Source organism: Eurytemora carolleeae, unplaced genomic scaffold, assembly GCF_000591075.1.
Source record: "Eurytemora carolleeae unplaced genomic scaffold, Eaff_2.0 scaffold10, whole genome shotgun sequence".
Lineage (NCBI taxonomy): Eukaryota > Metazoa > Arthropoda > Copepoda > Calanoida > Temoridae > Eurytemora > Eurytemora carolleeae.
In genome coordinates, this window is record NW_019396179.1 from 83523 (window position 1) to 101070 (window position 17548).

Genomic DNA, 17548 nt, shown 5'->3' on the forward strand with positions numbered 1-17548 from the left:
CTTTTATATTATTTTACCGAACAGAATTCGAAGTTGAAAATATCTCAGGTCTGTGACAGTGGGTTACAGGGTATAGTTTGTGAAAAAAACTCAATTCCTTTTATAATTTGCTTTCAAAATTCAAAGTTTAAAATACTACATGTTTATGATATCCGGAGGTATAACTTCTTTCTGTAACTTCTAATCAAAGTCCTTCATTTCCTCTTTCTTGACTAATATAACAAGAAACATGTACATAAAATCTAAATTTCATTTGTAACATTTCCATAAACTTCTAGCTTCCAAGAAAAGTGTACATAAACAAAAAATACACTCTCTCTGTTCTCTATGTACCGATAACTATGTACATAACAATGATAAACTCTGTTGTACATCCGGTATATTTTCAAAGCAGTACATGGCATGATGGTATGAAAAGTCTGTCAGAAATATAACATATAAATAGGGTTAGTAACATAAATATAGTAGGTCTAAGCTATAAATATATAAAATACAATAACAATACAGTATTCATGGCGATCAGCGAGAGATCTTCCAAACTTAAAACTAAAAAATCTTTCTGATTATTTCTTGATCTTGATCTTGATCATGATCATGATGGTCCCGGGGTGCAGGGGCTCCTACATCTCTTACGGCAGCATCCCAGGAAAACCAGTTTTGCGCGCAGCCGCGCTAACAAAACCGGTTTACTGCGCTAGAACCATCTTTACGAATTCCTCGTAGTTGATGTTACCCTGTAACAAAGAAAATTGGATATAAACAAATGAAAATATAAAATGGCTGGGATGGCTATTACACTGTGCAGTACAGAAAGAACCAGGACGGTACAGTGTACAGTGTGGTTATGGCCGAAAAGGTATGCTGTACAGTACGGGTGGGGCCTGGACGGTACAACATACGGTACCGGTATGACCGTATGGCGAGCATCCAATCCAGGTGGATCCAGAGTGTACAATTCAAGTATAAACTAACCTGGGCATCCTCCTTCCCATGGATGAGGACCTCCACCTCCTCCTCCGTCATCTTCTCTCCGAGTCCTATCAGGAGATGTCGGAGTTCTACAGCAGATATCCTTCCATTCCCCTCCTAAACAAAAACAAATGAAAGTAAAGTTAGACAAAACAAATTGCAACCTTCACATCTTGACACTAGTTAACATTTCAATCATAGAGCGCCAAATACTTACAGATAGATAGTGGTACAGATATATACAGATAGATAATGGTACAGATATACATAGATAGATAGTGGTACAGATATACACAGATAGATAGTGGTACAGATATACACAGATAGATAGTGGTACAGATATACACAGATATATAGTGGTACAGATATACATAGATAAATGGTGGTACAAATAAACACAAATAGATAGTGGTACAGATATACACAGACAGATATTGGTACATATATACATAGATAAATATTAGTACAGATATATACAGATGTTAGTGGTACAGATATACACAGACATATATTGGTACAGATATACACATATATATATAGTTGTACAGATATACACAGATAGATAGTTGTACATATATACACAGATATATATTAGTACAGATATACACAGATAGATAGTGGTACAGATATACACAGACATATATTGTTACAGATATACACACATATATATATATAGTGGTACATATATACACAGATAAATAGTGGTACAGATATTGATATACACAGATAGATAATGACACAAATAAATACAGATCGATTTAGGTACAGATATACACAGATTGATATTCGTACAGATAGAAATCCCGAAAATCCCCAAAGTGTACTCGGAGATAAGAGAAAAAAAATATACCGAACTCATCTCACTCTGGTTATTCCAGGGTGAGCTATACATTATGCCAGGATGAGACTGAGCCCATGGTTGGTTTAGAATTGATTAAGTTACCTTGTCAAAATGCCTGAGTCCTTCAACAAAATCATCCACAGTGTCAGTTATCTGCTTACTGGACACAGCCTAAACAATATTCATTGATTACAGTATTTTTAGGTCTTTTTTCTTAAATTTTATTCTTTTTCAAGGATTCAAAATCAAAGATTTTTAAAAACCAAATTTTTACTTTTATTGATTTGTCCTTTTTTCTTTTACTTGAAATTAATTGATTAGTAAAGAATTTGTAAAATAAACACCTTTTTAACTAAAATAAGAATAAAAATTGCAAAAACTTTAATTTTAATAAAGAATTTTTATGAATCATCTGTTAATATTTTGGCTAAATGTTGGTCTTCTAACTAAGGCTGGGCACGTTCAAACTTTTTCTAGCCGTTTTATTAACGGCGCGAAGCGGCGAAAAAAATCATTAATGGTTATAAAATCTTTGATGGCACTAGTAGTTGAACTATATTTATCCTTTTCTGCTGACTGAGTAGTATCTGTATATCCAAATCAACTATATTTGTACTATTAGGAGAACCCAGATTCTTTCACGGCTGGACAAACTCCATTTTTTAAAATCAAATTTCAAAATTCAGAAGACGACATTTAAAAAAAATCATACACTTAATATTTTTTTACAAGTTTAATGTAATTTCTGCTGAAAAACGAAATTTACTGTTAAAAAAAATCCGTTTTGTTTTCGTTTTCAATTCTTTTCAATAATGGCTAATCCGTTTTGTTAACGGTTTAAAAATTAATGGTTAATTTTCGAAAACCTGCTGTCCTTAACGGAACCGTGCCCAGAACAGTTTTAACTAGAAAAGTTCACTTTGACGATTTTCCCTCATTAAAATTGTAAACGTAATTTTATTTATGCCTTTTGTCGAAATTGATCTTTCATAGAAACTTGAAGTTCATATTATTCTGTATATCAAACCTTACCTGGAGCATAGGCAGAAACTGTTCGAATGTAACCCTAGAGTCAGGTTTATCCTAAACAAAATATTACAGACGTTTGCAAACTTGTATTGTATGTCTATGTGAGATTGTTTAGAATTTTGTCCTGATTACTGAAGGATAGGATTTGTTTATAGCTCGGTTAACATCTTGAACATATATCAAGATATAGCCCGGTTCACATCTTGAACATATATCAGGATATAGCCCGGTTCACATCTTGAACATATATCAGGATGACAAGTAGCGTAGATGCTTGTCATTACATTCGTCTCGTGCATCCGACTTTCAGCCACGAAATTATGTTTTCTTCATTTCCTTTCTTATTTAAATAATTGTATATCCTGTTCAGAAACCGGTGAATACCTTATCCCCCCCCCCCCCCGGTCCCATGACTCTCTTTCCCCCAATTTTACTGGGGAATTAAAGGTTCCCTAATCCTGGCCGACTGAAGTACCGATGTAAATTGGGGATTTATGCGTGAGGTTCGACTTAGGTTAAGCTCCAAGCCTTTTCCCCTGACTAAGGATGGGTGTGAGGGGGGGGGGAGGGGGCAATTAAACTATAATACTCGACATTCCACAAGTTTTGGCGAGAAAAACCGCAAAAAATCTGTTTCATAAAAACTTTATTATATGGCTCAAGGATAAAGTAATGGTTTAATATGATTATTACCCTCCCCTTCCCTCTCCGGTCATCCATAGAAAGAAGTAAAATTTAACTTTTTAGACTTTTTAACTACCCAAGCTATGTTCTATCCTAGTTAACTAAGCACCCTGAGAAATGAACCATGAGTTCGTATCTAAGAATATAAAACTGTGTTTACTGCTCTGCTGCAGTTGATGAAAATCTTGGATCAAAGTTCAGGAACAACATTATAAAAGTCGAGAAGGGAGAACCAGCTTAAACTCAGTTTTAGGATCTTGCACAGGCCACATGCTTAAAGGGTGTGTGCGCGTAATTTTAAGTGACCCTCTTTAAAAAAATGGCATGCCTGATTAACAACAGTACAAATTAAATCTATATCCAAGCTTAAGTAAATTACGCTCGTTGTCTCTGCTGCATACAACTATAGACATAAATAATTAAAGATAAACCACAATTAGAAATTATCATTTTTTAAACAGAAAGTTGAGGATATTTTACCATTTTTTTTGCTTATAGACAAAAGCTGTAAATCGGACATGTGTCTCAATTTAAATGGAATACCACTTAAAATTACGTAGAAAGTCACTTTAAGAAAGGATCATTTAAAACGTTCTTAAAAATATTTGTAGTTGATTAAAATATCTTTATGGTCGCCATAAAAAAGTAAAATTACGATAAAAAATAAAATGTTGATGAAAACTTTACATTTTAGTAGCTGATAACTTAAAATGGTCTTTAGCTATATCCCTTTAGCTATGTCCCTTTAGCTATATCCCTTTAGCTATATCCCTTTAGCTATATCCCTTTAGCTATATCCCTTTAGCTATATCCCTTTAGCCATATCCCTTTAGCTATATCCCTTTAGCTATATCCCTTTGTTATGAATTTAAAAGATTGAATCATCAAAAAAATGGCTGAAATAAAAAAGCGTAGGAAAAAAAAATTGAGGGTGATTGATATGGAATGGTCGGCGTGTAGAATGTATTTAGATACGTGTATTCATGAATATTTCAATATTTTGAAAGTAAAAATGTTGTCCTGTGGCCGTTTGCCAGTCTATATTTGAATAGAATAAGCTGTAGGAATGGCGTCGCCAAATTGAATATTTACAGTTGCATTTCATAAATGCATCTCTGTATCTGCAGTTGTAAAATATGCACAGATCTTTTTCCCTTCCCAGATCTTCCATATACGAACTCCTGATCCTCCCTTTTCCAAACCAAATATTTATAAAAACTTATTCTTACTCTTACAACCCATATAAGAATACACGCCTCCCCCCACCCTTCAATGTTGGGTTTTCAATCTTCTAAATTGTCTTAATATCAACCAAACTAATTCTCCACCCTAAAACCTCAGCTTATTTTGTCCCTCTTCATTAAAAACCCTTTACCCCTATGACCCTTTAAAACTTTTTCAGTCCGCCTTTCGCCTACCACTCGTCAATAATGTTCTATGTCATATGGCATCAGGAAAGGAACTTCCGCACTCTCCTTCACTATATTTCTTCTTCATTCCGCCTTCCTATTCCTTTCTATATCTCCTTTCTCCGATCTCAATGTTTCATATTTATCTTACATTATTTATAACCTCCGCCCGTCTTCTTTCTCCAATCACTGATGTTTTTGCGTATATTTCACCTTCTCCTTAAATTCCTTTGTCATAAAAAAAACTTTAGCTTTCCTATACTTCCTATGCCTTCGCCCCAGTCTTTCCACCTTCCGCCTTCTTTTTATGTCATTAAGAAATATCTGCCTTTTTCTTCCTACCATTAATATTATTCTTCCANTCCTAACAGTGGTTATGGAATATTCGTGATAGTTAAATATACAGTGCTAATGAATTCCTTTGTACAATATTGCTAGGGCATATTTTCGTTTCACTTTTCTTTTATGTTGAATGGGCGCAATACGGAGATATGTATGAGACCGGTTACTCATCAACTGATCAAGGTTTTTCTGTTCATAGTAGACATGTAAATAAATATTTACTTCCTTCTCATTTCCCCCCATACTTTATCATTAACCCTACTTTCCATATCTTTCTTCTTTTTCTTATTTGTTATCATGACTTCTTATTTCAATCATTTTTTTCTCCTTTTTTGTTATTCTTTATTATTTACTTACTCTTTTCTTTATTCTCAGCCATTCTTTTCTTTTTCCCTTTCCTTTCCCATAATTTTTTTTCTTTTTAAACTTGTTTTTTTTTCTCTCTCCTCCTCTTTAGCTTTCTTACAAGTCAGGCCAATTTTTATCAAATCTTTTGTTTTTTAACCCTGTTCCATTGACTCCAATTTATTTGGTTTACATTTATGGAAAACTTGAATTAGTCTTACCGCCTTTTTACCAACATTACCGACCTATGATTCCTCTAACAGAGGGAGGTTCAGTTACTTAACGCCCCTTGGGATAGTTATGTAGAATAACCACTCTGTGAAGTTTTCATGAAAAAATTAGCGCATTTTCATCTCAAAAGACAATAAAATTGTGTATAACAACTTTTTCGGGAAATTAGAGATTTTACTTTCCAAGAGTTCCCTCGACCAAATGTGTCTACAAAACATCCCTCGCTGAGCTCTGGATATTTTTTAGGCAAAATTGGTCTTGGGAACCCTTGGTAAAGTAAAATTCCCTTAACTTCCCTGCAAATTTGATTAAAAATGTTTAAAACTGTTAAGCAGGATAGGATTATAAGGTTATTTTTGATCAAACATAAAACAAAAAAAAAGAAATAGGCAATAAAAACCAAAAACAAACAATTGCTATACCAGCATTTATACAAATTAATATCTAATGAATGAGCTGTGTTGAATTAATTAAATAAATTGTCTATTTGTTATCATGATTAGAACTAGCACGACCCCCCCCCCCCCTCCTTGCAATCAAAACATATTCAATTATCAATAATGAGTTGAAAAACAAGACGAAGAAAATATTTCAATTATGCAAGCCGTCACTATACGTCATTCTAGCTTCGTTTTACACTCGAAACAATAATGAAATTCTATTAACAAACTTTACATTTTTTATCTAAACTCAATTCAATTTAAATTAACGACAGAGTGAAAAGTTTATTAAAAGAATTTAAAGCGTCTCTGGTATATTTCAATAAAAAAATGTCTTCCAGTTTAAATACGAACCGTTCCCACTCTTAAAGATAGATTCAATAAAATTTCAAAATTGAAGGTTAAAATACTGCAGAAATCACGTACATACATAAACCCAAGTTTGACCATGCAGGAACCGATTAGCTTAAAACACCAGAAAATTATAGACCAATGCCAAAACCCGGTTTAAATCAAGCGCCGGCTTAAATCTTGAAACATTTGATACAATTTTAAGTGGAACCAACCATATTTAAGCCGCGGCTTAAATTTAAACCGCCGCTCAAATTCTTTCAATTCGGCCACAGTACAGACATATAGGGCTAACAGGGCATAGTGATACAAAGATATGGAAGCTCTTAATCTAAAATCGATTCGATTTTCATCAATTTACTTATAAAAGAGCTAAAAACAAGTGCATTGCAGGCCTAATTCTGATTCTGCTTTCTGCCAAAAAGAGATAGCTAAAAAATGCAGCTGGATCAAGTACTTAATACGGTTTATGCCTTGTAAATTTGCACCATCAATTACATTTAAGTACAATTTTTAGCTTCCCAAGTAAGCATTAATGCATTTTTATTATTTTTCTTTTTTTATATTAACATTTTATATTTCAGCTTATCTTATTGTAGACAAATGGCCATTAACAAATATTTTATGTTTTTTTTTTTTAATTACGGAAACTGCAATAAACATGAGTGGGGAAGGCCGAGAGGGGGGAGGGAGGGGGGCGAAGTGTTTTTTTAAAATTGTTTACTTTTCTTTTTCAAAGGTTGCATTAATGACAAGATTGCCGACGAATAATATGATGACGCCGGAAACTAATTTCAGTCATACATCAAGATTCTTAAATACTCTTTTCTCGTAAGGAGTGGGGGGGGGGAGATGAAAGGGGCAGGAAAGTGTGTGTGGGGGGGGGTGCTGATGAAAGGGGACAGGAAAGTGTGGGGGGAGGTAAAAAACGGAAAACGTGAGCATTACACAATAGAAAATTCGTAGATGAAGATTAGCGCAGAGTAAATAAGAAAATAAACCGAAACAATGAAATAATCAGATGGGAAATATCTTGAGATTTAGGTGATAAATCTAAATTATAATGTTATACCGAATAATTTTACAAAATCTAACACTAGAGTGGAAAAATGGGGAAAACACAGACAGGAAAAATGAAATAAAAATGGGGAAAAAAAGAGGGAAAAGGAAGGAATAAATGAAGAGTTGAATAAACAAGAAACAGTAATTAAGCATAAAAGTAAGGTCACAAGAACTAGAGGTAAAACAAGAAAATTCACAAAAAAAGGGAATAAAAACTCGACCAAAAAGGTCAAACGGTGATCATTACACCAAACCAATGACAGAAAAAGATTCATTATCGCCGTAAACACAAAAGAAACGTAAAAGAGAAAACCGAACCCAGAGAAGGAAAAATAAAAACTTACACATAAGTGTCATTTCTTTAAACAGGCAAACTCGGAGAAAGAAAGAAAAAAACTAAACCTTAAGAAGAAAAAAAATAATAAGAAAAATAAACCTGGAGAAGGAAAGAGAAACCCAAATCCGAAGAAGGAGGAAAATAAAGAGAAACCCAAACCCGAAGAAGGAAGAAAATAAAAGAGAAAACCAAACACAAAGACGGAAGAAATAAAAATTCGAACCTGTTTAAAGAAACAAATGAAGAGAAACCGAATCCGGAGAGGGAAGAAACCCGAACCCGGAATAGGAAGAAACTAAAGTGAATCCCGAACCCGGAGGAAAAGAAAACCTAACCCAAAGAAAGAAGAAAATAAAGAGAAAACTGACCCCAGAGAAGGAAGAAAAAAAGTGAAACTGGAACCCGGAGAAGAATGAAAATTGACCCAAAAGAAGGAAGAAAATAAAGGGAAATCCGAACCCGTAGAGAAGGAAGATAATAAACAAAAAACGAGCCCGGAGGAAGAAGAAAATAAAAAGAAAATCGAAACCGGAGAAGGAGAATAAAAGAGAAACCCTAACCCAGAGAAAGAATAAACCCGAACCCGGAGAAGGTAGACTATGAAACTTACCAGGATACATCCGTCCCCTTTGGTATCAAAGAGGAAAAAGCACTCCTGGTAATCAGCCACCTGATCTTCGGTAAATCCAGGCTTCTCAGGCATCTTCACAGTTCTGGCTAAACAAAATCAAAATATTAAAGGGACACTTCACAGTTCTGGTTAAACAAAATCAAAATATTAAAGGGACACTTCACAGTTCTGGTTAAACAAAATCAAAATATTAAAGGGACACTTCACAGTTCTGGTTAAACAAAATCAAAATATTAAAGGGACACTTCACAGTTCTGGCTATACAAAAACAACAAATTAAAAAGACTATAAACTAATTTTAAATGCCTTCATATAAAGAGTTGTATGCCTGATTTCAGTCCAAGATAAAACCTTTGTCTCTGCTGAAATAATGGAGATATCCTTGCATAAATTCGGGGTTTTCAAAGAATTTTTTCGGATCTATGCAGCAAAAAAAGAAAACCCCAATCGACTTTCATTTTTTTCCAAACTGAGAATAGCGTGATTAAGTCCAACTACATTAAACTCCTTCTTTGAATTGCTGATTTTTATTATTATTATGATTGTTATTAGCTGTTTCCTTCTGTTAACCCTGTAGTTAGTTGCTTGTAAAATAAACATAAAAGTTTAAATTATCCTATTCACAGAATTAAACATGGCCAGGGCGCGTTAAGGAAATTAAAAAGCAGAGTTAACAACCCATCTTGAAATAATAACCTTATAATTAGTGAACTATGCACTTTTAACATTCATTTAACAAGTTTTTACGCATCAAAAATAAAGAATAAAGTGATAAAGATTCAGCGAATTTAAATTGTTTGAGCTTTTATTAAAGGGGCCGTAAGATAAAAGTGATAGAAAATTATAAAAGTTGATAATGAACATTAAATGTTTTAGTTCGTGAACTTATTATTCATCGAATTTGAGGTTTGCAGAACGCAAATAAGTCGTGGAAATACATCATACAATTTTACTTATAGAATTCAATTATAAATCAAATGTGTTATGGTTCAAAAATGTAATCTGCGAAATTAAAATATTTTAATAAACAACTTTTAATTACATCCTTTCGGCGTTGTTTAATCCCAAACGTAAAACCTTTAACTGCCTTAAAGCAAACTATAATATATCAAAGCATAGATATACAATCTAAAGCCGTTGGGCCACGTGATTTAAATTAGTTACTCTAAAACCAGGCATCTATTAATGTCCATATATGGGCCTAGTGAAGGGAATCTTTTATCTACCATGGTTTGACATGACCCAGTCTATATTAATTACTTTCAACATGAAACTGCGCTTGGATTTATTTTTATTTTAAACTTAAGTTTTATCCTTTTTGGTAAATTTAGGAAGGATTAGTCGACATATTTAAGCAGGGTCAGAAAAACATATTTCAAGTTTCATCTTGATTTGTTTGTGTACTTTAACAGGCACTTAGGAAACTCGTTGAATTTTTTCAACTTCAAATAGGCTGAGTTTCATAATAACAAAAAAGTATAAACCCAAAAAACGTAAAAATGTATTTGTAATGAAAGTAATAAATGGAGTTAAAATAATAAAAATATAATGATTTCAAAGATTTTGAAAAAACTTTAAAATGATGAAGAAAAAATGCATCACAAGCAATATTTTCCCCTTGTCTAAAATGCAATGCAATAAAACCTAATCTTCTAAGTCTGATAGTATGAACCGGAAGGGGGGGTCGCCCATTAAATGGGGGAATGGGGGGCACATGACCCGAATATTTAAGAAACAAATATGGTGGTCCAATTATCACAGTATAATGTATGTCTATGGGCAGAATATTACCCTCTGATTGTTCAGAATACGTTAGTGTAATTTATAATTGTTTTTATGAAGCAGATCATTATTAAAAACCTTTCAGAGTTTAAATACTTTAGTTTTGACTTTAATGAATATGTTATTAATGAATCAGTGAGAAATCTGTTTTTAATTATTTTAAGTATTTTGAGGAATGCCATTTAAAGAGAAAAGAATAATTAAAACCATCTTTTTCAGAATTTAAATATTTAAGTATTAACTTTAATGAATATATTATTAATGAATTAAAATGAAATTTTAATTTCAACTTTAAATTTTAACTATTCAAAGTATAATTTGAAAAATGCTATTTAATTTCTACACATGAAATAAATTTTTGTTTTTTTTGGCCTTTAAACTTTTTCAGAACCCAAGCAGTACGATTTTTTATATACTTAAAGCATTTTTTTACTTTTGTGGAATGCTAATAAAATACTCAAAGAAAAATTGGATTAACTTTAAACATAATGAGATTAGATAATGATCAAAATTATTTTATACGATTTAAATAGTTGTGGAATATTTGCCACTTTTGTACTGTTTTATGCTTTAACTACGAAAATCAAATAATAGCAATTGTACAGATTTTTGTTTTTAGTTGCTGGATTTCCAAAATTTTCTAAGATCTCAATTTTTTTTCGGGGAAAATTATGATCTTAAATAAACTATCCTTGGGGTCATGAGTGGTTTTGGCGCGATGTTAATTGATAGATAAAAATGAATAAATTTCTAAACACTAAAAGTTAGTATCGAGTTACAGCTACAAAATGATGATGCAAAGGGTAAAACGTATTTAATAGTTTTTAAAAGGATGATAGCTATATATACATTATTTGCATCTACATTTATGCAAGTTAAAAAAGTTCAAACTTCTAAAACCGATATTATTGTAAATAGTTCTGTAAATATTGTATAATGGTATTTACCCTTTCGGCCACCACTCACCCCGAGTGTTTTCCTTACACTGAGTTGTTACTCCAGCAAGAGATGAGAGTACTACGTGCAATGCCTCGTAAGACTATCGGTGCGACGGCGCACCGTGCGCCGGCTTTGAGCGCGCCCGTTGTGAACACCTAAACTGTCACCCAAGACCTTGCGCTTCTGATCCAGGCATCCATGCAATCCTTTTCTCTCCCTACTTATCAATAATTTTCAGAATTTTGCAATAAAAATCCCAACTTTGCATGAAAACTTGGACAATTTGCATTTTGGTTTGACATGCAACACTTTGCATTTCCTCTCGTACTCTTCACATCCATGTGTGTTTGGTAATTTCTACTGTATTGTATGTACTCCTCCATGTGTGTTTGGTAATTTCTACTGTATTGTATGTACTCCTGCATGTACAATGTCAATTTCAAATTCATCTTAAAGTTTAAAATTTGTCTATGGGAGTACCACAAGGGCGATGTTTGGCCCCATTTGTTTCACACACAGGGTATACGTAAATATGAAATTTTTTTAATGTTTTTGAATTGTCCATCAATATAAAAAAAGGTTAAATCATGTATGTAAAAGTTCTTGTAAAATCGGGAATCTCCAGGTATGTATTGTTTAATCTCCAGGTATGTATTGTTTAATCTCCAGGTATATATTGTTTAATCTCCATGTATGTATCTCCAGGTATGTATTGTTTAATCTCCAGGTATTTATTGTTTAATCTCCAGGTATGTATTGTTTAATCTCCAGGTATGTATTGTTTAATCTCCAGACCAAATTTAATGATTTTGAACAAGGCTTCTGAGCTACCATCTGCATATCTAATTTTTTTCTTTTGTGATTCAAGATTTGTTATCACCGCCACCCAAACGTGTTTTGCGGCTTGCGCGCTCCTCAATTTGTAATCTCCACTCGAAGGCATATTTAATCGGACTTTTTACATTTTTCAATAGTTTCTTCACAAACGTTTTTTTTATTTCTAAATGATCACCCGTTCCAATATGCTTCTAATTGGTTGAACATTTTTTTCTGATGACATATCATTACAATTCTGATAAAAAAGCAAAGATATCGAGTAACATTCTCTCTGATATAAAACTTAAAAAATTATATTTGTATGTTCGGTGTTATATACATACCATACCTTGTACAGGGAGTACAGGGTTACTCACAAAGTATGAAACTTTTCTTTTTCTTACATTCATGCTTCCCTACATGACGAGCTATTCTCTTTACCAAACCAGCTAGTTAACCAGGAAAATACTGCAATGATTTTTGGAATTTAGAATATTGGACTCTATGTACTCTTTGTCATAGATGATCAGAAATATTGGTAATTAACTCTGTACTCTCATTAATTTTCTCTTTGAAACTTTAAATTCTGACCGTTCACACCTTTCTTTTAATGCATCAGAAAGTTAAAAGTTTCTCAGATTTTTCTGTTTACATTGATGGAAATTAACATTTTTCTAGGTAACATTTCTTAAAATTTGAACCAACTTTCCTATAAAGCATTGCCTGCATTGAAGCTACCACAAAAAATTGGGCCTGATTGGTTTTAAGTTTTGACGTTTATTGGATACAAACAAACAGATAAATTCACAGACAAGAAAAATATGTTTATATATTTGTAATAATTTATAAATGGTGATAATCCGGCCACAAAATAGTCTTATATTAATATCATGAAAAAATTCATTTACTTAAATAAAAATGACAGTTATATGTGTAATCAGCGCTCAAATAATTTTGAATTTATTTTAAAATAACATTAAATAACGTTAAGACAGGATTAAAACAAGAATACTTTGAAATTTACTCTTTTTAAAATCTTTGTTTTAGTTTTTATTTGCTCGCGTCAAACAATTGTTAAAATGCAATAAAGTCTGGCCTTTTAAAATTTGTACAACGGTTTCATTTCGTTCGTTATTCATATCACTTTCGTTCGTTATTCATATCACTTTCGTTCGTTATTCATATCACTTTTTAGTAATATCATTATTCTATCTATGCATAATAATAGACTTTTTGATTCCTTAATTTTCCCCCATTTTTTATCCAAACTCAAGGTTTCCAAAAGAAACATTTTGCAAAATAAAGTGTTTGAAATTATAGAATCCAACCCTATCCCTTCAATTTACAAACCACAGACAGAACCCGAACCAATTTTAACTTTTATAAGTCGGTGTAAAAATGACAAATAGGTCCTGAAATGGTTCTTGTATCCTCAATTTGAAAATATTATATCGGAAACCTATCCCGAGCAATCGTGCTCTGCGCGCGTATATGCACGAAATACCCGAGTTAAAAATAGGTTCAATTATATCCCCCCTCCCCTCTGCACTCCTATCCACCACTGTGTAAACATTCAAGACAAATTACTATAGCTCATGATGTAGGATTTTTTCACGTAAAATGGTTGGAAGAATGTATATGCATATGAATGCCGGTTTATGCTAGTATCTCTTTTAAAGATCAACCCAAGTTTGCAATGAAGAAGGAAGAGGACCCCCCCAAAATTCTAGTTTTATAAATCATCCCTCATACAATTCGCATTTTTCTCCTAAACATTAATTTTACAAATTCTCTTTTAGCATTTCATTCTTTCTTTACCTCTAAACTTTTTTTCCTTTCCTTCTCCATGTAAAAGAAATTGAGTCTTAGCTACAAAATCAAATTTGCTGATCCCTATATATTTGCAACCTAATAATGTAAACCTTTGATATTTTAAACTTAAATTATCTAATCTAACAGAATTCATTTAAAATATTTAACCCTATCCCTGCTGGGGTACTTGAAAACCAGTATACGCTGGGGGGGGGGCAATTTGACCCCCCCTCTAAATCCCATGTTGTATGTCCAAATATGACAAATGATACATCATTAGAAAGCTCTTGTGCTCTACATTTAGAATCTGCAAAAAAAATTGCAAATTTGCGAAAATTGAATTTTTTATCGCAAAATCCAGTTTTATAGTAAAAATGCTTTCAAAAAAAAATTTGTCCAAAAAATGACAAATTATACATTTTTTAAAAGCCCTTGACCATGCCATTTCAAATATGCAAAAATTTTTGCAAAATTTTAAATAACCTGATTTTTAATCAAGAAAAACTAAAAATGTGATTTCCTTTGACAGGTTGTTTGCAACAAATAATTTGCAATTTTTTTTCGCAAAACTTGTGCAATCCGTTTCCTTATGTCATAGGCTTTCCAAAAAGCTAAATTTTATCAAAATCTGATAAGTGAAAGTGGGTCAAAACAAAGATTTAGTTTGTTACAGGCAAAAGCAGTCATTCAGGCAGTGTGCCTGAGGACTCAGGCTGTTAGTATTAAAGCCCGGTTTTAGGCCTAAAGGGAGGGCTTTGGGTATGTAAGAAAAGTCAGAAAATTTCAACAGCCTCAGACCAATACTTTTTGAGTTATGTAAAAAAAACTACAGGGGGGGTCAAATTGACCCCCCCCCCCCAGCAGGAATAGGGTTAAGATCTCCGACATTGGGTAGATAAGATAATGATTAAAAAATCAGATCTTGTGGCAAAGACTCAATTCCTTTACAATCTACAAAGTATGTCGCAACTTTATCGGAATTAGATTCCGTCACATTTATATTCTTCATATATAATCCATCAAAAAAAGCGTAACAGTCCTGATACGCTTTATTATTGAAAACGTTTAAGCTAGCTAATTGTTTGAAATATAAGTTTTGTCAAATCTTCATTAACTGGGTTAAAATGTGCTTGACAGAAAAGGATCATTGACTATTAAAATGTCCAAGACTTTAACCNACCCTTGTATTAACAATGGCTAGGTGTCAGATAAGGCTGGAAGCTTACTTATTACTTATATACTTATAATTCAATTCAGCAGAATCATATGTTGAGCGTGTATCAATACAGCACCCATACAGTCTCTTAATACCACACCCATACCATATCTTAAAACCACACCCATAAATCTCTTAATACCACACCCATACCATCTCTAAACACCACCCATACAATCTCTTAATACCACACCCATACCATCTCTGAATACCACACCCATACCATCTTTTAAAACCACACCCATACTATCTCTTAATACCACATCCATACCATCTCTAAACACCACCCATACAATCTCTTAATACCACACCCATACCATCTCTTAATACCACACCCATCCTATCTCTTAATACGCCACCCATACCATCTCTAAACACCACCCATACCATATATTAATACCACACCCATACTATCTTTTAATAGCACACCCATACCATCTCATAAAACCACACCCATACCATCCATAATACCACCCATAATATCACCCATACTATTTCTTAATACCACCCATATCATCTCTTAATACCACCCATACCATCACATAATACCACACCCATTCCATTTCATTATACCACCCATACCATCTCATAATACCACCCATACCATCTCTTAATACCACCCATACCATCTCATAATACCACCCATACCAGCTCTTAATACCACACCCATACCATCAATAATACCACCCATACCATCTCTTAATACCACCCATACGATCTCTTAATACCACCCATACTCATCTCATAATACCACCCATACCATCTCATAATACCACCCATACCAGCTCTTAATACCACACCCATACCATCCATAATACCACCCATACCATCTCTTAATACCACCCATACGATCTCTTAATACCATCCATGCAATCTCTTAATACCACACCCATACATCCATAATACCACCTATATGCTTGATTTAGCCAAACAAATTTCCGAACCTATGTCCCAGATTTGTTGCTCCACAAAATAAGCCATCTCTTGCCAGACCGATTCAACTCTATTTTAGCCTACACCCCCTTTGAATTTTCCAGGAACACTCCCTTTAATATCAGACAACTTTATAAAACCACGCCCCTTACCACCACGCCTATCTTCAACATTCTCAGAAAAATGAATGAAAAGGAACAAAGCTTCCCACCCATCTTATTTCAATGAAAAAATATTAAAAATCATTCTTCTAGTTCTGCATATATTTTTCAGAGATTTGCACAGATAGAAAACTTATAGTTTGTGCAAGACCAATGCAATTTTACATCCTATGATTCAGCAAGTTAAGCCCCCTCTCCTTATGCCTACACCCTCCCCCCCCTTTTTACAGACAAAGTGCAATAATGCATACCCAAATATTGAATTCATCATTAGTGCTTGAAATGTGCAATGTATAGGCTTTTATATGATTTAAAGCAGTAATTAATCATTTAAATTGCGTGAAAAACATGTTTTGCTGATACCAGATTCTAGGAATTATATTCAGCTGTTTTTCGAAGGGAACGTTCTTGATTTAAGATAATTTATATTTTCCATCTTTAAATTATAAACCCCAACATTAACACAAGCTACAAAGGAATGCTAATTATTTTCTTTATTCTCCATTTTTTTTTTGGGGGGGGGAATAAGAGAAAGGGAGTTTAAATATAAAGAAGTAAAAAATAGAGGAAGTTAAGGAAGTGAGAGAGAGTATAAAAGGGAAGTAAAGGAGGAAATGAAATGGTGGGTGGGGGTAGAGGTGGGAGTGTGGGGGGTGTGTCATGCATGAACATGAAGGCTACAAGGTTTCTCTAGTTTTATCAGATGTAGGAGATGGTTAGAGAAGATGTGGATGAATTGTATCTAGATTTAAAACCTGTCACGATCCTTTCTCAACCATTGTTTACGCACTGCTTCCACCCTGTATAAAGGTATAAAGGGACTGTAAGCGTTATTTCTAGTGACCCTCCATGCAAAGGGAAGCGTTGTGAATCGGACTTTGCCATGTTTGCGTTGAAGGTTTGTAGGAACAGTCCCTTTAAAAAAAAGTATTCATGCACCAAGGTATTGTACAATATATAGAAGGGTATGTAATATACAGCGAGACCAATAAACTTCGGAAGAAGAAGTTATATTTCTAAATAGTCCAAAAATATGAAACATATGTAATTGTGTAGGGCATACTTTATAACATCAAATACACAAAAAATTACTGAAATTTCATTCTCATATTCCATCGTTTTATGTGTACCAATGTACATAATATTATGTACCTATATTGGCTGCATAATGCTGGTAATTATTGTTTATGTTTGAGCCCACCCTGCAATGAGGTACGT

General features: G+C 33.3%; 1 protein-coding gene across 1 annotated transcript; it reads right to left on the reverse strand.

Moving 5' to 3' along the window:
* Positions 1 to 361: 361 nt before the first annotated feature.
* Positions 362 to 11502, reverse strand: LOC111697335 (myosin-2 essential light chain). Its single transcript, XM_023467302.1, has 6 exons — positions 11401 to 11502; positions 8651 to 8757; positions 2843 to 2893; positions 1913 to 1981; positions 973 to 1086; positions 362 to 734 (listed from the first exon to the last, which is right to left on the reverse strand). The coding sequence occupies exons 2-6, from the start codon at positions 8741 to 8743 to the stop codon at positions 687 to 689; spliced, it is 375 nt and encodes a 124-aa protein (XP_023323070.1). The 5' UTR covers positions 8744 to 8757; positions 11401 to 11502; the 3' UTR covers positions 362 to 686.
* Positions 11503 to 17548: the final 6046 nt, after the last annotated feature.

Bases quoted from the DNA above. Each gene is read 5' to 3' on its own strand.
- LOC111697335 (XM_023467302.1), bottom strand. From the start codon at position 8,743: ATGCCTGAGAAGCCTGGATTTACCGAAGATCAGGTGGCTGATTACCAG. The intron at 2,894-8,650 runs GTAAGTTTCATA...TATTTTGTTTAG, and splicing joins AAGGGGACGGATGTATCCTG to GATAAACCTGACTCTAGGGT. The intron at 1,087-1,912 runs GTAACTTAATCA...GTTTTTGTTTAG, and splicing joins GACTCAGGCATTTTGACAAG to GAGGGGAATGGAAGGATATC.